This window comes from Colletotrichum godetiae, assembly GCF_030913485.1.
Source record: "Colletotrichum godetiae strain CBS 193.32 chromosome Unknown BDP55scaffold_103, whole genome shotgun sequence".
Lineage (NCBI taxonomy): Eukaryota > Fungi > Ascomycota > Sordariomycetes > Glomerellales > Glomerellaceae > Colletotrichum > Colletotrichum godetiae.
In genome coordinates, this window is record NW_026851351.1 from 12784 (window position 1) to 35248 (window position 22465).

A 22465-nucleotide genomic window follows, 5' to 3' on the forward strand; every position below is an offset into this window, starting at 1 on the left:
AACGATATTAAAAAGATCTTTAATAATTATAAAGAGTTTAAAAAAAGATTTAAAAAGACCTTTAGTAATCTTGATAAAGAATAAATTATTAAATAAAAACTTAGGATTCTTACTTAAAAAACCATAATTAATGAATATATTTTAAAATTCCGATAAATTATTTTCTAAACTTAATTAGGGTAATAATATACTTATAATAGCCTTCTATTATAACTTAAACAAAAAGTTAAAAATAAGTTTTTTAATAAGACCGACCGGATAAACTTTATAAATATATTAATATAACGGTTAAGATCGATAACCGCTTTTATAAACAACGTCTTAAATATAAAGAATAAAATACCTAAAATAATCGACCTAAACTTAATATTAAATATAAATATAGATTAATAACCACTATAAGCGGATATTATAGCGGACCTATAAATCTTAGTATTATTAAGAAAAAGTAACCTTACTAAAAAAAGAAATTTAAATATTATAACTATAATAAAGCCGGATATATAATAAGAGATTACCGATAATTTAAATATATTTAAGATTACCCCGTTCCGAAAAAACGAACTAATCTCGTAATTAAGGAAGTTCTTTATATATAATTATTATAAATAATATACTATAACGATAGCTATTTTATATATTAAAAGAGTAAAGAATAAATAGAATAGTACCTTAAAAAACCTAAAAATGAAAGTTAATTAGAATATAATATTATACCCCTATTAGTTAAAACCCTAGTAGTAATAAAAAAGAAAGAAATCCTAATTAAGTCTATTTATATAATAAAATAAAAAGACGGAAATAAAAAATTTATTTATAAGGTTAAAGAATAACTTAAAGACCTATTATATAAAGATAAAATCGAAGTTATTAAGAGACTAGACCTTAATTTTAAAAAAATTAAAAAAAAGATCGGCCTTTAAATTAATAAAAAACTATAGGCTAGTTCTAATAACTTCGTCTTTAATAAAGACTTATTTTATAATTTAGATAAATTTTATAAAATCGTACGACGATATATTCAAATAAAAATTAGTTAAAGATCCTATTTTAATATTAATAATATTAGCTTTAAAGAAGATTCTAATAAATTAAAATATAAAAATATTAACCTACTTAATAATAAATAAACCCTATAGTTTTACAGAATAAGAGAACTTAAAAAAGTATTAATAATACCCCGAATTAAAAAAGATTACTCTCTATTCGATATTAAAGATATATTTTATAAAGAGTTATTTTAAATAAAATACCTAAATAATAAATATCTTTAATACCTCTTATTTAAAAAAAATAATTAGTTCTATTTATAAAGACGTAATAACTAACTTATTAAGGACGTTTATATCGATAATTAATTACCGAACTAGATACTTATCTATTTTAATAAAATTAATAAAACGACTTTCAAATTAAACCTAAGTTTTTTTATAAATTACTAATATAACTAGGATATAGATTAGTATGAATATAAATATAACTAATATTAGATCTATTATATTTATAAAATATAAATATAGAGAGAACGATAAGAACTAGTTAAATAAAAAAACTAATTAAGGAAGAAAATAATAAAAAACTAAAAAAGTTAATCGTAAAGGAACGACGAGAGGCAAATATTAAAAATAAGTTCCTATATATAACTAGATAACGTAACAATATATATTTATTAGTTCTATTTAATATATATAGATAAAAATTGTGCGTTATAATCGATAGCGGTATATAAAAAAGTTATATATTATTAAAAATAGTAAATAAACTCGATATACTATAAGTATATAAAAATAACCTATATCAATTATAAAATATAGAAAGAGAAAGAGTTAGCTATAATAAAGGATATATTTATCAAAAAACCGTATACTTTTTAATAATTATTAATAATTATTAAAAGTAATTACGATATGATATTATGGAGATTAAAAATATCGACGTTATTTTAAGAATCTCGTAGTTACAAAAATATAACCTATAGATAGATTAAATAACTAGCTAAATTTAATAGAGAAATTTAGTTATTAAACGACTTAAAAAAAAGAGTTTAAACGAATTTATTATAATATTTAAAAAATAAAAACAAATACAATATATAGTTTTTATTAAAATAATAAAAAACTATAAGAATTTTATACCGGGTACTGATAATTAAAGATTATAATAACTTTAAACTATATTTAAAAAATACCGAAAATATATAAAACTATTTATATTACGGCCAGCTAATCGTAGTAAGTATATTAATAAAAGTTAAGGCTGCAAAGGCTAAGTAAATAGTATAATAATCGTAGATAGCTTCCTTAAAGCTATATCTATAAATCGTAAGGTAAGTAAGGCTTCGGTGATCAATTATAGTCTTATTAAAAGGTATTCTTAATAAAGATAACTAAAAGCGATTATAAGATTTAATATTAAATTAATTATTAAAAAAGCTATAAGAAGTCTATCTTAGAGCCCGGCTCGAGTCTATATTATATATAAATCTCGTTCTTAAATATATCTTTTATTTATATATTTACCTAACGGGCTCTATATTCTAAATATACGGGCTCTATATTATAAAAGGACGGGGTCCGTATTCTTAATATACGGATCTCCTTATCTTTTATCGTCATGTAACTTAATCTATAATTCTTCCGTTCCGTTAAGGTAATATATATATTCCGCTTACTTATATATATATGGTCGTACTATAGCCGCTATAAGCCCGCGGGGCAGGCCCTAGTCTTGGTCGTACATATTAGGTCGTAACAATTTATAAAACCTAAAAAAATAAAATTATTAAAATATAGTAGTTAGGATATAAAAATCGAACTTAAGGAAGGAATATAACCTAGGTTCTTTTTAATATACCCTATAAATTAAGAGGAATAAGAATATTTTAACGAATATATTGATAAAAAACTTAATAAAAAATATATTTAATTATTAAATTTTCTTATAAGAGTACCCTTATTTTTTATATTAAAAAAAAAAGAAATTAAGATTTATTATCGATTATAGGAAACTTAATAAAATTATAAAAAAGAATTACTATTTTTTACCCTTTATTATTAAACTTAAAGACCTATTATATAGAATTAATTAGTTTATTATAATAAACTTTAAAGAAGTATTTAATTAAATTTAAATTAAACAAGAAAATAAATAAAAAACGGCGTTCCGAATTTATAAAGGACTTTTTAAATACCTTATTATATCTTTCGGATTTATTAATATACTAGTAATTTTTTAAATAATAATTAATTATATATTCTAGGAGTATATTAATATCTTTATTATTATCTATATCGATAATATCTTTATTTCTTTTCCCGACCTTAAAATATATAAAAAATATATCTATATAATATTTTAAAAACTTTAAAATACTAGATTATATACCGAACCTATTAAAATCCAAGTTCTATATATAGAGGGTAGATTTTCTTAAATATATTATTATATTAAGATAAGTTTATATATAAACCTTAAAAATAAAAATAATTAAGGACTAGCCTATATTATAAAACATTAAAAATATATAAGGATTTTTAAAATTCGTTAATTTCTATCGATAATTTCTTAAAGACTATATTAATATTATTAAACTTTTTAATAACTTAATATAAAAGGATAATCTATTTATTTAGGACTTTAAATATAAAGAGGTATTTATTAAAGTTAAAAATATAGTCGTCTCCGAGCTAATAATTATAATCCCGGACCCTTAAAAACCTTTTAAAGTTAAGACCGACGTTTTAAACTTCGCTATAAGAGCTATTTTAAAATAACAAAACAAATAAAAAAAACTTTATTTATATTACTTTTATTTTAAGTTATTTTATAAAATAAAGTTAAATTAATAAATATATAATAAAGAATTAATAATTATTATCGAAGTATTTCGAGAATAAAGGCCATAATTATCTAGAACTAAATATAAAATTATAGTTTATATAAATTATAAGAATCTTATAAACTTTATAATAAATAAGAACTTAAATAAATAATAAGTTAAATAGAGCGAATTTTTATCGGAATATAACTTCTAAATCATTTATTAAAAAGGTTTAAAAAATAATAAAATAGACGTTCTTAATAAAAGACCTAATTATAAAGTTATGGTTCCTAAGGAAATATAAGTTATCCTTAAATAAAAAAAGGACAATAGTTTTATATTAATTACAAAGCTTCTTATACTAGCTAAAAAGATTAATACTAGCTTAACTAGAAAAATAACCCCTAAACTTATTATAAAAATTTATAATACGCTTATATATAGCTATTAAAGAGTTACTAAAATATAAAAACGAATTTAATAATATTATAATAAATCTACTATATACGCTAAAATTATAAATATAATTAAGGATTATATAACTTATAAAAAAATAAAAATAGCCTATATAAACCTTATAATAAGCTATAACTATTATAACTACTTACGGAAATATAGTAATCGATTATATAAAACTTTATTATTAAATTATTAAAGTTTAAAAAACCACTTATAAATATATAATATAATAATATCTTAATTATAATCGACTAACTTATTAAGTTTGCCTACTTTATACCCTATAGAAAATCTAATAATATAAAACAATTAATATATATATTCCTTAAAAATATTATCGCTAATTACGGTAAGCTAAAAAAGATTATTTTTAATAAAAGCTCTCTATTTACTTTAAAATTTTAAAAATCTCTAATCTTATAACTTAATATAGATTATAAACTATTAATCTTTTTTACCTATAAACCGATAATTAAATAAAAAAAATTAATTAAATTCTTAAAATATATTTCCATTATTATATAAACTACGATTAAAATAATTAAATAATATTATTATTAATGGCCTAATTTGTATATAATAGTATAGTTAATAAAAATATAAAAAAATCTCTATTTTACTTAAACTATAGATTCTAACTAATAATATATAAAAAAGTACGATAAGAACCATAAGTTATAAAAATAATAATAGACGTAGCGAAACTTAAGAAAATCCAAAAAAAAACATCTTTAAATCTTAAATTTATACGCTAATATATAAAAAAAAATACGGATAAATTAAAGATTAAAGGACTAACCTTAAAAAAAAAATTAGTACCTATCTTTTTCGCTATAATATCAAAATAAAATAACTAAATAATAAATTAGATTATAAAAAACTTAAACTTTTTAAAATTATTTAGAAAGTCTTAAACGTTAATTATAAATTAAGACTCCTAGATATAATAAAATATTATTTAATTTTTTATATTTTACTTTTTAAATTAATATTAAAGGGTTTATATATAAAAGATTATATTATTATAAAACTAAATAAGCTAAGATATAAAATTAAATAAATTATTGATTATAAAGTTAAAAATAAAACATAAAAATTCATAATTAAATAAAAAAACTATAAATATAAGGAAAATATATAAGAACTTATTACGAACCTCTAAAATTCCTAATAACTCCTTAAAAACTACTAAAAACTATATTAATAAACCTAAAAACAAAAACTTATCGTTAATCCCGAAAATAAACTAATCTATATTATTAAGAACTTATATAAACTATAACTCTTTAACTATCCTATACTAATAAATATCTAATACGGACTTTAAAATATTAAATTTATCTATTTTTTATATTCTATAATAAAAAGTCTCGGCTCAATACTTATATACTAACCTTTAAATTTTTTAAATATAAGATAAATAACTAATAATAATAATTATCAATAATTAAAAACGGGCCAACTCTTTATAAAACTTTAATAACTCCTTACCCGCCTTCTCCTCTTTTTTATCCTATTCTCTCTATTAAATATTAAATTTTTAAACTATAAAAAAACGTTAAAAAATATAAAAAAAAATAAAAATAAAAATAAATAAATAATAAATAAACTTATAAATCAAAACTATTAATACCTTATTATAAAGCTTTTTCGCCTTAATATAAGTCCGATAACGAAAAAAACCTTTATTAAACTAATATAAAACCTTTATATAAAAATAACGAATATAAGGTATATCGATTATAATTAAACGAGCTTTGATAAATTTTAAAAACATAAAACATTTATAATCCTTTATCTTTATTTTTCTAAATTTTATTTTAGAATTCGATTTTTTAATTCGACCTAATATTATATTAATATATTTTAATAAAATACTTAATAATTCCTTAATTTAGGAATAAACGACCTATTTATAAACTTAAAGGGCTAGACCTTTAAAAAGAGGAACTAATATTTTAATTTAATATATATAATAAAGCTAAGGTCTTGCCTTATAAGGCCTATAACGGTTATTATACTATATATATAAAAAAATAAGTTTAGGATAACTTTTTTTAAGTTAAAAAAACTATAAATAAGTTATATAATAATAAAAAGGACTAATAAATAATAAATGGTTTATAAATAAGACCGATAAAATAAAAGCGGTTTACCTTTATAAGACCGATATTATAATATCGGTCTTAATTATAAAGGAATTATTTAAATAATATATTGTTACGACCTAATATACACGACTAAGACCAGGGCCTGCCCCGCGGGCTTATGGCAGCTACGATACGACTATATATATATAAATAAGCAAAATATATACGTCACCCTAACGGAACGGAAGAACTATAGATTAAGTTACGTGACGATAAGAGATAAGGAGATCTATATATTAAGAATATAGACCCCGTTCTTTCATAATATAGAGCCCGTATATTTAGAATATAGAGCCCGTTAGGTAGATATATAGATAAAAGATATATTTAGGAACGAGACTTATATATAGTATAGACTCGAGCCGGGCTTTAGGATAGAATTTTTATAGCTTCTTTAATAATTAATTTAGTATTAGATCTTACGATCGCTTTTAGCTATTTTTATTAAGAATATTTTTTAATAAGATTATAATTAATTACCGAAGCTTTACTTACTTTACGATTTATAGATATAGCTTTAGGGAAGCTATTTACGATTATTATATTATTTATTTAGCCCTCGTAGCCTTAACTTCTGTTAATATACTTATTATGATTAGCCTGGCCGTAATACTTTAATTGCTCCTATTTAGTAAGTTTATTTTATAAAAAGACTAATTAAATAGTATGAACGATGTCTTCCTATACTTCTGTAAAGTTATTTATTCTAGGCTCCTTTGCTTCTTTTAAATAACCTATTCGAAGTTTAGCCAAAGAAATGGAGATAGCCCCAATAAATATTAATTTTAATAACGAGGTTACCTTTAATAAAGACGTTTACGAATAACTTAAAGAACGAGTTAAGAAAGGAGACGTAGATATCGTTAAAGTATAAACTATATATAACGATATTACAAACGAGCTTTAAAACCTTAAAATTATGATTTAATAGTTCGGGAATAGCTTTTAGCGTATTTAAGACCTAGAAAATAAAGTTATTCGAATTAAAGGATAAGAATTAAGTATTAACGTCCAGGCTTTTTAGGAAGAGGTTAATACCCTCTAAGCCGCTATTAATATTATTAGTACTCCCTTTTAGGGAGGACGATAGAAACTTAAGCTTAATATACCTATTACCTATAAAGGTACCCCGGGTACTCTTAAAGGATTTTTAATTTAAATTAAGAATTATCAGAACTTTTACTACGGAGATTTCACTAACGAAATTAAGAAAGTTATATATGCTGCCAGCTTTTTTAGAGGACGAGCCCTTAAATAGTTCAAATTAATCCAGAAGGAATACTTTAATAAAGAAACTCTCGATAAATGCTTTACTGAAGTATGCGATATCTATTATAGCTTTAATAGGTTTAAAGAAGCCCTTAAGTCCTTATTTTAAGACCTTAATAAGAAACGATAAGCTGAGCGCAACCTAGTATAGCTCCGATAGACTAAATTGGTAAAAGAATACTCTACTAAGTTTAGATATCTTAATGCCTAACTAGACCTTACCGACGATACGAAAATATTTATATTCTATTAAGGATTAAAGGATAAGGTTAAGGATAAATTAATCCTACTCGATAGACTAAATAACTTCCTCTAATATAATAAACTCGCTATTAAGCTCGATAACCGATTTTATAAACGAAAAAAAAAAAGAAAAGATCGTAAATAGGAATCTAATATAGGACGTAAGTATTAATAGTAACCTTAACGTAACTTTTAGACTAATTAACGACCCCATAATAACTAAAACAGTAACCGCTAAAGTACCGCTTATAGATAGTACAAAGGTCCTATAGACCTTAGCGTTATTAAAAAAGAAGAAGACCAATTAAAAAAAAAGTTTAAATATTATAACTACGATAAGCTAGAATATATAACTAGGGATTACCGATAACTTAAGTATATTTAGAACTAACCCGTCCTAGAAAAAAGGGCTAACCTTACTATTAAAGAAGTTCTTTATATATAACTATTATAAACAGGTTATTATAACGATAGCTGCCTCATATATAAAAATAATAAGAAATAAACAGGATAATACCTTAAGAAATTAAAAAACAAAGGACGATTAGGATATAATACTATATTACTACCAGTTAAGACCCTAACGGTAATAAAGAAAAAAAAACTCTTAATTAAGACTATTTATATAATACAACGAGAAAACAGCAATAAGAAATTTATTTATAAGGTTAAGGAATAACTTAAAGACCTCTCCCGCAAAGATAAGATCGAAGTACTTAAAAGACTAATTCTTAATTTTAGCATTATAAATAAAGAAAGAATCGACTTTTAAATTAAAGAAAAGGAGATTAGTATAGGAAATAGCTCCTACTAACTTAACGAAAAATCACTTAATAATTTAGACAAACTTTACGACGTTACTTAACAACGTACTTAAATAGAGATCGGTTATAAAGTACTACTTAGCATTAACGATACTAGCTTTAAAGAGGACAATAACAAATTAAGGTATAAATATATTTATTTATTTAAGGATAATTAAGTTATTTAGTTTTATAAAACTAGAGAACGTAAGAAAGACGTAATAACTCCTTATATAGAAAAAGACTATTCTTTATTCGACCCTAAAGACCCTTTTTATAAGGAATTATTTTGGGTAGAGTGCCTAGACGATAAATGCCTTTAGTACCTTATACCTAAATAAAATAGCCACTTCTACTTACGAAGGCGTAATAATAAATATATTAAGGATGTTTACGTAGATAACTAATTATTTAGTTAGACGCTATAGTGCTATAACGATAACGATAAAGTAATATTCGGTCTAGACCTAAATTTCCTTATAAGGTATCTAAATAGTTAATATATAAACTAGGAAGACTATAGATATAACTAATACTAGATCTATTATATTAAAAAGGCTAAGGCCTAGAGAAAGAATCAAGAACGATAAAAAGCCCGATAAAAGAAATAAATATTAAAAAACTAAAAAAGCCAATTACAAAAGAACGATAAAAGATAAGATTAAAAGATAAGTTCCTATACGCAACTAGATAGCGTAACGACATACACCTATAAGTAAAACTCGAAATTTATAAAAAAAAACTAAATACTATTATCGATAGTGGCGTATAAAAAAGCTATATCTTATTAACGGTAATAAATAAGCTCGACCTATTATAAATATAGAAGGATAACCCCTACCGACTATAAATAATAAAAAGAGAACGAGTTAGATATAATTTTAGATATATTAATTAAGAGACTATATACCTTTCGATATATATTAACGATTAGTAAGAATAACTAAAATACGACATTATAGAGATTAGAGATATCGATGTCATCTTAAGACTCTTATAATTATAAAAGTATAACCTACAGATAGATTAGATAACTGGCTAAGTCTAATAGGAGAATCTAGTTATTAAACAACCTTAGAAGAAAAAGGGTTTAAGCGGATTCTTAATAACTCTTAAAAAAAGAAAACGAATACAATATATAGCTTTTATTAAAACGGTGGAAAGCTTTAAGAAATTTATAACCGGCACCGACGATTAGGGATCATAACGGCTCCAAATTATACCTAAGGAGTACCGGAAATATACAAAACTATTTATAAAACCTAAAGAAATAAGATTACTAAAATATAGTAGTTAGGATATAGAGATTAAACTTAAAGAAGAAATATAACCTGGATTTCATCTATTATATCCTATGAACTAAAAGGAATAAGAATACCTTAATGAATATATCGACGAAAAACTTAATAAGGGACATATTCGACTATCGAATTCTCCCATAGGATTTCCCCTATTCTTTATATTAAAGAAAGGAGGAAAGAAATTAAGATCTATAATCGATTATAAGAAACTTAACGAAATTACTAAAAAAAACTATTATCTTTTACCTCTTATTATAGAACTTAAAGATCTACTTTACGGAGCTAATTAGTTTACTACGATAGATCTTAAAGAAGTATTTAACTAGATTCGAATTAAGGAAGGAGACGAATAGAAGACTGCGTTCCGAATATATAGAGGACTTTTTAAGTACCTCGTTATGCCCTTCGGACTCACTAACGTACTAGTAATATTTTAAATAATGGTTAACTATATATTTAAAAAATACGTCGATATCTTTATTATTATTTATATCGACGACGTCCTTATTTTCTCTCCCGACCTCGAAACTTATAAAAAGTATATCTATATAGTATTTTAAAAACTTTAAAATGCTAAATTATATACTGAACCCTTTAAATACAAGTTCTACATATAGAAGGTAGACTTCTTTAAATATATTATTATACTAGGACAAATTTATATATAAACCTCGAAGGTAGAAGTAGTTAGGGACTGGCCTATACTATAAAACGTTAAGGACGTATAAGGATTCTTAAGATTCGTTAACTTCTATTAACGATTCCTTAAAGATTATACTAACATTATTAAACTTCTTGTTACGACCCAACATACATAACCAAGACCAGGGCCTGCCCCGCAGCCTTATGGTAGCTACAGCACGACTATATATATATAGGTAAGCGGAATATATATATTACCTTAATAGAACGGAAAAACTATAGATTAAGTTATATAACGATAAGAGATAAAGGGATCCATATATTAAGAATATAGATCCCGTCCTTTTATAATACAGAGCCCGTATATTTAGAATACGGAGCCCGTTAGGTAGATATATAGATAAAGGATATATTTAGGAACGAGACTTATATATAGTATAGATTTAAGCCGAGTTTAAAAACAGACTTCTATAGCTTCTTTAATAATTAACTTAATATTAGATCTTACGATCGCTTTTAGCTATCTTTATTGAGAATACCTTTTAATAAGACTATAATTAATTACCAAAGCCTTACCTACTTTACGACTTATAGATATAGTTTTAAGGAAGCTATTTACGATTACGATATTGTTTATTTAGCCCTCGTAGCCTTAACTTCTGTTAATATACTTACTATGACTAGCTGGCCGTAACACTTTAATTGCTCTTGTTTAGTAAGTTCGCTTTATAAAAGACTAATTAAATAATATAAACGATGTCTTCCTGTGCCTTTATAAAGTTACCTATTCCGGGCTCCTTTGCTTCCTCTAAATAACCTATTTAAAGTTTGGCCGAAGAGATAGAGATAGCCTTAATAAATATTAATTCTAACGACGAGGTTACCCTTAATAAGGACGTTTACGAACGATTTAAAAAACGAATTAAGAAAGGAAATATAGATATCGCTAAGGTATAAACTATATATAACGATACCGTAAACGAGCTCTAAAACTTTAAAATCATAATCTAGTAATTTAGAAATGGCCCTTAGCATATTTAAAACCTAGAGAACGAAGTTATTCAAATTAAAGGATAAAAGTTAAGCACTAACGTCTAGGTTCTTCAGGAAGAAGTTAATACCCTCCGAGCCGCTACCAATATTATTAGCACCCCCCTTTAAGGAGGACGATAGAAACTTAAGCTTAACGTACCTATTACTTATAAAGGTACCCCGGGTATTCTTAAGGGATTTCTGATTTAAGTTAAGAATTATTAAAACTTTCACTACGGAGACTTTATTAATGGAACCGAGAAAGTTGTATACGCTACTAGCTTCTTTAAAGGACGAGCCTTTAAATAGTTCGAACTAATTTAGAAAGAATACCTTAATAAGGAAACTCTCGACGAGTACTCTACTAAAATACGTAATATCTATAATAGCTTTAATGGGTTTAAAGAAGCCTTCAGGTCCCTGTTCTAGGATCCTAATAAGAAGCAATAAGCTAAGTATAATTTAGCATAGCTCCGATAAACTAAATCGGTAAAGGAATACTCTACTAAGTTTAAACGTCTTAGTGCTTAGCTAGACCTTACCAACAATACAAAAATATTTATATTTTATTAAAAATTAAAGGATAAAGTTAAGGACGAATTAGTCCTACTCGATAAACTAGATAACTTCCTTTAATATAATAAACTCGCTATTAAGCTCGATAACCGACTTTATAAGTAAAAAAAAGAAAGAAAGGATCGTAAGCAGGAATCTAATATAGGACGCAAATACTAATAATAACCTTAACGTAACTTTTAGACTAATTAACGACCCTGTAATAATTAGAACGGTAACTATTAAAATACCGCCTATAGATAGCATAAAGGTCTTATAGACTTTAGCATTACTAAAAAGGAAAAAGACCGACTAAAGAAAGAGTTTAAGTACTATAACTATAATAAGCCAGGACATATAACTAGGGATTACCGATAACCTAAGCGTATCTAAAACTAACCCGTCCCAGAAAAAAAGGCCAACCTCGCTATTAAGGAAGTTCCTTATATATAATTATCATAGATAGGCTACTACGACGATAGCTATTTTATATACCGAAATAATAAGGAATAAATAAGATAGTACCCTAAAAAACTTAAAAATAAAGGACGATTAGGATATAATACCATACCACTACTAGTTAAAACCCTAGCGGTAATAAGGAAAAAAGAACTCCTAATTAAGACTATCTATATAATATAATAAGAAGACGGTAATAAAAAATTTATTCATAAGGTCAAAGAGTAGCTCGAAGACCTATCCCGCAAAGATAAAATCGAAGTACTTAAGAGACCAACTCTTAACTTTAATATTATAGACGAAGGAAAAATCGACTTCTAAGTCGAAGAAAGGAAAATTAGTATAGGAAATAGTTCTTACCACCCTAACGAAGAATTACTTAATAATTCGGACAAACCTTACGACGTTACTCGACGACGTATTTAGACGGAGATTAATTATAAAGCACCGCCTAACGTTAACGATACTAGTTCTGAAGAGGACGACGACGAATTAAGGTATAAGTATATTTACCTATTTAAGGATGACTAAGTTATTCAGTTTTACAGAACCAGAGAACGTAAGAAAGACGCAATAACTCTTTATACGGAGAAAGACCATTCTCTATTTAACCCTAAAGACCCCTTTCATAAGGAATTGTTTTAGGTAGAATGCTTAGACGACAAGTGCCTTTGGTACCTTATACCTAAATAAGATAGCCATTTCTACCTATAAAGGCGCGATAGTAAATATATTAAGGATATCTACGTAGATAACTAACTATTTAGTTAGATACTATAGTGCTATAACGATAACGATAAAGTAATATTCGGTCTAGACCTAAACTTCCCTATAAAGTGTCTAAACAGTCAACATATAAACTAAGAAGACTATAGATATAACTAATACTAGATCTATTATATTAGAAAGGCTAAGGCCTAGAAAAAAAATTAAAAACGATAAAAAGCCCGATAGAAGAAATAAGCATTAAAAAACTAAAAAAGCTAATCGTAAAGGAACAACGAAAAACAAGATTAAAAGATAAGTTCTTATACGTAACTAGATAGCGTAACGATATATACTTATAAGTAAGATTCAAAATTTACGGAAAAGTACTAAACGCTATTATCGATAGTGGCGTATAAGAAAGCTATATCTTATTAACGGTAGTAAATAAGCTCGACCTATTATGGATATAGAAGGACAACCCTTACTAACTATAAATAGTAGAAGGAGAACGAGTTAAATATAATTTTAAATATATTAATCGAGAGACTATACACCTTTCGATATATATTAACGATCGGCAAGGATAATTAAAATACGACATTATAAAAATTAGAGATATCGATATTATCTTAAGACTCTCGTAGTTATAAAAACATAACCTACAGATAAATTAGACAACTAGCTAAGTCCAATAAAAGAATCTAGTTACTAAACGACCTTAAAAGAAAAAGGGTTCAAGCGGATTCTTAATAACTCCTAAAGAAAAAAAAAAAATACGATATATAGCTTTTATTAAGATAATAGAAAGCTCTAGGAAGTTCATAACCGGAACTAACAATTAAGGATCGCAACGACTCTAAACTATACCTAAAGAGTACCGGAAATATACAAAACTATTTATAGAACTTAAAAAAATAAGATTATTAGAATATAATAGCTAGGATATAGAGATTGAACTTAAGGAAGGAACATAACCTAGATTTCACCCACTATACCCTATGAATTAAGAGGAACAAGAATACCTTAATAAATATATTAATAAAAAACTTAATAAGGGACACATTCGACTATTAAATTCTCTTATAGGATTTCCCCTATTCTTTATACTAAAGAAGGGAGAAAAGAAATCAAGACCTATAATTAATTATAAGAAACTTAACGAAATTACTAAAAAGAATTACTATCCTTTACCCCTTATCACAGAACTTAGAGATCTATTTTACGGAGCTAATTAGTTTACCGCAATAGATCTTAAGGAAGTATTTAACTAGATCCGAATTAAAGAAGGAGACGAATAAAAGACCGTATTTTAAATACGTAGAGGACTCTTTAAATACTTCGTTATGCCCTTCGGACTCACTAACACACCAGTAACATTTTAAATAATAGTTAATTATATATTTAAAGAATATGTTAATATTTTTATTATTATTTATATTAACGACGTCCTTATTTTCTCTCCCGACCTCGAAACTTATAAGAAGTATGTCTATATAGTGTTTTAGAAACTCTAAGATGCTAAACTATATGCTAAACCCTTTAAATACGAGTTCTATATATAGAAGGTGGACTTTTTTGGATATACTATTACGTTAGGATAAATTTATATATAAACTTCGAAAGTAGAAGTAGTTAGGGACTGGCCTATATTATAAAACGTTAAGGACGTATAAGGATTTTTAGGATTCGTTAACTTCTATTAACGATTCTTTAAAAATTATACTAACATTATTAGACCTCTTAATAACCTAATATAAAAAGATAACCTATTTATTTAGGATTTTTAATATGAAGAGGCCTTTATTAAAGTTAAGAATATAGTCGTTTTTAAATTAATAACTATAATTCCGGACCCTTAAAAAGCCTTTAAAGTTAAGACCGACGCCTTAAATTTCGCTATAGGAGCAGTTTTAGGATAACGAGACGAATAAAGAAAACTTTATCTATATTGCTTTTACTCTAAAACATTCTATAGAGCAGAATTGAATTAATAAATCTACAATAAAGAACTAATAGCTATTATCGAAGTATTTCGAGAATAGAGATTATAGTTATCTAGAACTAAGTACGAAGTTATAGTCTATATAGACCATAAGAACCATATAAACTTTACGATAAATAAGAATCTAAATAAACGGTAAGTTAGATAGAGCGAATTCCTATCTAAGTATAACTTCTAAATTATCTATCGGAAAGGTTTAGAAAATAGTAAAATAGATACTCTTAGTAGAAGACCTAATTACGAGGTTACGGTCCTTAAGGAAACTTAAATTATCCTTAAACTAGACAAGGACGGTAGCCTTATATTAACTATAAAGCTTTTTATAATAGCTAGAAAGATTAATACTAGCCCGACTAGAAAAATGACCCCTAAGCTTATTATAGAAATTTATAGTATACCCGCATACGGCCACTAAGGAGTCACCAAAATATAAAAACGGATTTGTTAGTACTATAATAAATCCGTTATACGCGCTAAAATTACGGAAGTAATTAAGGACTACGCGACCTATAAAAAAAATAAAAATAGCCTATATAAATTATACAGTAAGCTATAACTATTATAACTACTAACGGAAGTATAGTAATCGATCTTATAAGACTTTATTATTAAATTACTAAAGTCTAAAGAACTACTTACGAATATATAATACGATAACATCTTAATTATAGTTGACCGACTTACTAAGTTCGCCCACTTTATACCCTATAAAGAAGCTAGTAGCGCTAAAGAATTAACGTATATATTCCTTAAAAACGTTATTATTAACTACGGTACGCTAAAGGAAGTAATTTCTAATAGAGGCTCTCTATTTATCTTAAAGTTTTAGAGATCCCTAATTACGTAACTTAGTACAAATCATAAACTATTAACCGCCTTCTATCTATAAACCGATAGTCAGATAGAAAAAATCAACTAGATTCTCGAAATATACCTCCATTATTATATAAACTACGATTAAAATAATTAGGTAATATTATTACCAATAGCCTAATTTATATATAATAATGTAGTTGGTAAAAGCACATAAGAATCCCTATTCTACTTAGTAGCCAATAGTATATAAAGAAGCACGACAAGGACTATAGGCTATAAAAGTAGTAATAGACATAGCGAAACTTAAAGAACTCTAAAAGAAGGTATCTTTAAACCTCGAGTTTATATACTAATATATAAAGAAAAATGCGGATAAATCAAGGATTAGAGGACTAACCTTAAAAGAGGGGGATAGTACCTATCTCCTTCGCCGCAATATTAAAACAAAACGATTAAGCGACAAATTAAACTATAAAAAACTTAGACCTTTCGAAATCATCTAGAAAGTCTCACTAATCAATTATAAATTGAGACTCCTAAATATAATAAAATATTATCCAGTCTTTTATATTTCACTTCTCGAATTAGCACCTAAGGGTTTATATATAAAGGACTATATTATCGTGGAACCTAACGAACTAGAATACGAAATCGAACGAATCATCGACAATAGAATTAAGAACGGAATACAAAAGTTCCTAATTAAATAGAAATACTATAGATACGAGGAAAATATATAAGAACCTATTATAAACCTCTAGAATTCCTAACAACTTCTTAAGGATTACTAGAAGACGGTACTGACGGTCCTAAAGACGTAAACTTATCGCTAATCCTAAAAGAAGACCAATTAATATCGTTAGGAACGCTAATAGCCTAGAGGTCACTTACGACCCACCGCTTATAAGTATTTAATATAAGAAGGATATTATTTTCCTCCTCTAACTCCTATATACTATAAGAAAAAGTCTCTATATGCCTCTCCTTTACCTTCTTACAAATCGCCCAAATGCAAGCAAGGCGACCTGCTACCTTAGAGACCTTAGATTATATCCGAACTAGCTTTTTATAAAGATCGAGTAAAGCATTACTAGCTTCTTCCTCCTTCTCTTCCTATTTTTAACGCTAATTACTTAGCCATCGCATTAAAAAAAAATATTAATAAAAAAGGGTTACGATAGATAGAAATAATATACTTACGACTCGACGCAATAATAAGACCGTCGCAAGGACGCTTTAGGTTTTTATAACCTTAGTATGTCTTTACGCCGTTAGCTATTCGGTACGGGCGCTTAATACGAAAATATCGAATATAAGGCATAACGTCGTTAAAACCAAAACGATTAAATACGTCGTTATAAGCTAAGCAAAGTTTTAAAATAGTATTTTTCGAAGAATGTTTTTTAATACGACCTAATATCGTATTAGTACATTGCAATAAGCAAACTTGACGGACCCTAACCTAGGCTATAAATACTTATTTATAGGTCTACGGGACTAGACCTTTAGAAGGGAGACCTAATATTACGACCTAACATATATAACTAAGACTAGGGCCTGCCCCGCGGCCTTATAGTGGCTATAATACGACTATATATATATAGATAAACGGAATATATACATCACCCCAATAGAACGGAAAAACTATAGATTAAGTTACGTAATAATAAGAGATAAAGGGATCCGTATACTAAAAATACAGATCCCGTCCTTTTATAATATAAAGCCCGTATATTCAGAATATAGAGCCCGTTAAGTAGATATACGGATAAAGGATATATTTAAGAACGAGACTTATATATAGTATAGACTTAAGCCGAGCCCAAGAATAGACTTCCATAGCTTCTTCAGTAATTAATTTAATATTAGATCTTACGATCGCTTTTAGCTATCTTTATTAAGAATACCTTTTAATAAAACTATAATTAATTACTAAAGCCTTATTTATTTTACGACTTATAAATATAGCTTTAGGGAAGCTATCCATAACTACTATACTATTTATTTAGCCCTTACAGCCTTAACTTTTATTAATATACTTATTACAATTAGCCTAGCCGTAACATATATAGAACTTAACGTACATAATAAGCAAGTGGGCCAGACAAGCGAGTGGGCCACCCAACCGCCATAGTGCCACCTACATCATCATAACACACATTTCTCCATCAAAAACAATAACAGTACATATCAAAAATACTCAATTAAACTTAGCAGTTCAGGCTATCCAAAAAGACCGAAACCTTAATATTCGGGCCGCAGCAAAGATCTATAACATCAGTCACGTTACCTTAGGCCGCAGATTAAAAGGAACGTTATTACAACGTAATAATATACCCAACTTACGGAATTTAACGCTGCTAAAAAAGAAAAAGCTAATTAAGTATATTCTCGACCTAGATACCAGATCTTTTCCTCCCCATCTTCGTAATATTAAAGAAATAGCAAATCAATTATTCGTAAATCGTGATGCGCCCTATATTAGGAAGCGATAGGCTTCGAACTTTGTAAAGCAATAACTATAATTATAAACACGTCATTTTCACAAGTACGACTACAAAAGGGCCTAATATAAAAATCCAGTTGTAATAAACGTATAGTTCTTATTTATAGCGAACATAATCGTAAAGTATAGTATTATAAACTTAAATATCTATAACTTTAATAAAACTAGCTTTATAATAAGCTAGATCTCAACCGGTATAGTCATAACTAATACCAAAAGGCGTTTAAATACAAAAATAATATAGCCTAGTAATTGTAAATAGGTTATAGTTATTCAGGCTATTAGTTCGTCAGGTTATAATATTCCGCCATATATCATCGTTATAGGCCAGTATTACCTCTCTACTTAGTATACAGAATCTAGTCTCCTATATAATTAGGTTATTATAACGTTTAAAACTAAATAAATAATAAATAAAAAAGGCCTAAATTAAGCTCGGTACTTTAAACAGCATACAAGACCGCATAAAAAAGGTCAATATCGCCTCCTCATTATCAACAGATACAAAAATTATTACTCTATAGATTTTAAGCTTTTTTATAAAAAGAATAATATTATTACTCTATATATACCGGCTTATTTATCTTATCTACTCCAGCCCTTAAATATTAGATATTTTAGGCCTTTTAAAATGGCATATAGTTAAGAAATTAAGGATAAAATACGTCGGGACAATATATATATTACTAAAGAGGACTTCTTCCCGGCATTTCACAGGGCTTTTACGCAAACGATAACTAAGAAAAACATCTAGGGAGGATTTAGAGGGGTAGGGCTTATACTTTTAAATATAGAGAGTATACTTTTAAAGCTTAACGTGAAGTTATATACTCCGATACCTCTAGGATCCCTCCCAATAATACCCCCGGTATAGACTTCTTAAATACTAAATAACCTAACCGAGGCGTCTTTATAGTCATAACTTATTAAGAATAAAATCGCTTATTATCAAAATAGCTCCCTAACTTCAATTATTAAAACTATAGAGTATCTATCTAAAAGGGCTCGTAGGTTTATATACTAGATCGCTTTATTAAGATCTAAAAACTAGATCCTTTAAAAAGAGAATAACCTACTTAATCGACGCTAGAGAGCTAAGAAAAACCGTCTTTAATAAGGAAGAAGTCTTACTATAGCTAAGGGAGAGGACCTTTAGTCGTAAAGAGAGGCTATAGCCTAGATAAAGGAGGAAACACACTAAAATAATAGTTACTAACCGAGGATTAAGACGGGCTAATAACGATATAGCGTCTACAGGAACACTAATCATAATATACGAACATATTAATTCAATAAGGAAATATCTAAAGAAGAGGACTCTAAATATTTTAGATTAAATAAATAAAGCAGTTATTAATATTTACACCTTTATATCATATAGTCGTAGTTAAGTAGCCCACTCGCTTGTCTGGCCCACTCGCTTATTATATACGTTATATATAAAATAAATTTAAGCCGGGCTTAAGGATAGACTTTTTATAACTTCTTTAATAATTAATTTAATATTAAATTTTATAATTATTTTTAATTATCTTTATTAAGAACCTTTTTAATAAAACTATAATTAATTATTAAAGCTTTACTTATTTTACGACTTATAAATATAGCTTTAGGGAAACTATCTATAACTACAATATATTATTTATTTAGTATCGTAGCCTTAACTTCTATAAACATACTTACTACAACTAGCTAGCCGTAATACTAAGTCGGTGGCGATTAGTAAATACCTAGTCTTATATATCTTTTTAGCTTTAAGTAGGTGCGACCTTTAAAATATAAGGGTGGGTTACGAGAGCTATATTCTAGAGCATTAGAAAGAAGACAGTTGATCGTAGCATTTATTTTCTCCCAAACTAGTATCCAAAGAAGCAAGGGAAGTTTAAATAGAAATTGCAGCTTTATTCAGTATATCTACGTTTCAGTATGAACATCGCGCCGCGACATACGCATTCTCTAACAAGTGGAAAGTAGAACTAACTCGAAGCAATCAGGAATGCCACCAAATTGGCTCCATCTATACTACATGCATTAGACAGTGAAGCAGCCTAGGCAACTCAGGCAAATGGCCTCCACTGTTCCTCACACCAGTCCCAAAACTTCGCAGTGTACCCTAAACCGCCATCGGCTTCAGGCTTCAACGCATTAATAATATCCTTCCTTGGGCAGTCCGAGTCTGAGCGAATGCGTCCCCAAGGGATAACGTATGCGCCGTTATTCTCGAGAGAAACCTCGGGCGACAGGCCCGCGAAGAGCTCCGTATATCCGCCAAACTTAGGGTCGTGGAGTAAGGGGTTAATAAAGAACATAGCTAAGGTGGGCGTCCCAGCGTACGAGCCAGCCTTGAGGTTCCCAGGATTTTGCGTCACGGAAACGATGTCAGGATAGCGGGTAGCCATCTCGCGGCCCAGCACCCAGTTACCGATTTTCGATACGGCGTAGTTCCTGGTACGATCCGAAGTGCCCTTTTCAAGAGTGCTGAAATCGATACCGTTGGTGGGCGACGATGCGTCGCCCAGGAAGCTGGAGGTCCACACGACGCGAACCGAACCGCGTGGAGCGGTGGTGACGGCTGCACGGAGTTGGGGAATCAACAGCTGCGTAAAGAGCTGCGCTGCGATACAATGCATGCCAACCATAGCTTCAAAGCCCTGTTTTGTCCGCGCACCAACCTCGACGCCTAGTGCGCCAGTTCCGGCATTGTTCCATAGGACGTCTAATTTTGATTCTTGCTGAGCGAAGGACGCGGCGGCTTCCTTTACGCTTTCGAGGTCGTTGAGGTCAAGAGGGAGGACTTTGATGTGGCCGGGGGTTTTGGGGGCTGGGGCGGCGCTCGTGATTGCTTCAATGGCCTTCTCTGCTCGTTCCTACTTATTGAACGAGTCGAATGGTCAGCGCTGGAGTTAGGAGTGAATGATGGTAACATTTATTAGACGGGCCAAGTGGAGAAGGAGGATCACTGTTTCCAATGCACATATAAATAAGGTTAAACTGACTTTTGATCTCGACGCCATGTAAATAGTGGCGCCGGTAGTGTAGAGGATTCTGACAAGCTCGTAGCCGACACCCGCATTGCCACCCGTGACGATGAAAACGCGGCCGATTTGTGACGGGGCTTGATGCTCGGTGAAGCTCGGTCTCGGGGGAAACCATTGCGAGCGCATGTTGCGCACAGAAGCGAGCGACATGGCAGCCACCGGTGTATGTGGTGGTGTTTCAGCGTCGTTTATGTTGTCGTGTAATTTGAACAGAAGCCGCGGAATAATGTAGAGAAATTGAAGGGCCTTCCAGACTCTTTATGTTGTGGTAAAATATTACCCGCGCCGCATTTGCTGAATTTGAATAAACGCGTCTCGGCCATGCAATGGCTTTGTAGTTAGCCTTACATGTGAGGAAGCCCAGTCAATGTGTTGGGAGCGGAAAAGGGAGCCTACATGTCATGCTTACCTTGCATTGCATGGTATCCTGCAGCTACACCACGCATAAGATAAGCTTGGTCGAACCAACCCCCCAACTCCGAGCGGAGTTTGGGCGGATTTCTCATCAGGTACCGGGCCTATTCCCGTTTTCTGCGCTCGTATTCAGTTCGTTTGCACTCATGCTTTTTTGAGCACCCTACGGATGAGGATAGTATCATTGTGGCACTGGACATAATCTTTCATCATCAGGGAGATGTGCAAAGCGAGGGAGCTGTACACGT

At 28.4% G+C, this 22465-nt stretch overlaps 1 protein-coding gene across 1 annotated transcript; it reads right to left on the bottom strand.

Annotated features, from left to right (window-relative positions):
- Positions 1-20660: 20660 nt before the first annotated feature.
- BDP55DRAFT_721650 (uncharacterized protein) lies at positions 20661-22083 on the bottom strand. Its single transcript, XM_060578523.1, has 2 exons — positions 21762-22083; positions 20661-21632 (listed from the first exon to the last, which is right to left on the bottom strand). Exons 1-2 carry the CDS (start codon positions 21951-21953, stop codon positions 20823-20825), a joined length of 1002 nt encoding a protein of 333 aa, XP_060421888.1. The 5' UTR covers positions 21954-22083; the 3' UTR covers positions 20661-20822.
- Positions 22084-22465: the final 382 nt, after the last annotated feature.

Bases quoted from the DNA above. Each gene is read 5' to 3' on its own strand.
- BDP55DRAFT_721650 (XM_060578523.1), bottom strand. From the start codon at position 21,953: ATGTCGCTCGCTTCTGTGCGCAACATGCGCTCGCAATGGTTTCCCCCG. The intron at 21,633-21,761 runs GTCAGTTTAACC...TTCAATAAGTAG, and splicing joins ACATGGCGTCGAGATCAAAA to GAACGAGCAGAGAAGGCCAT.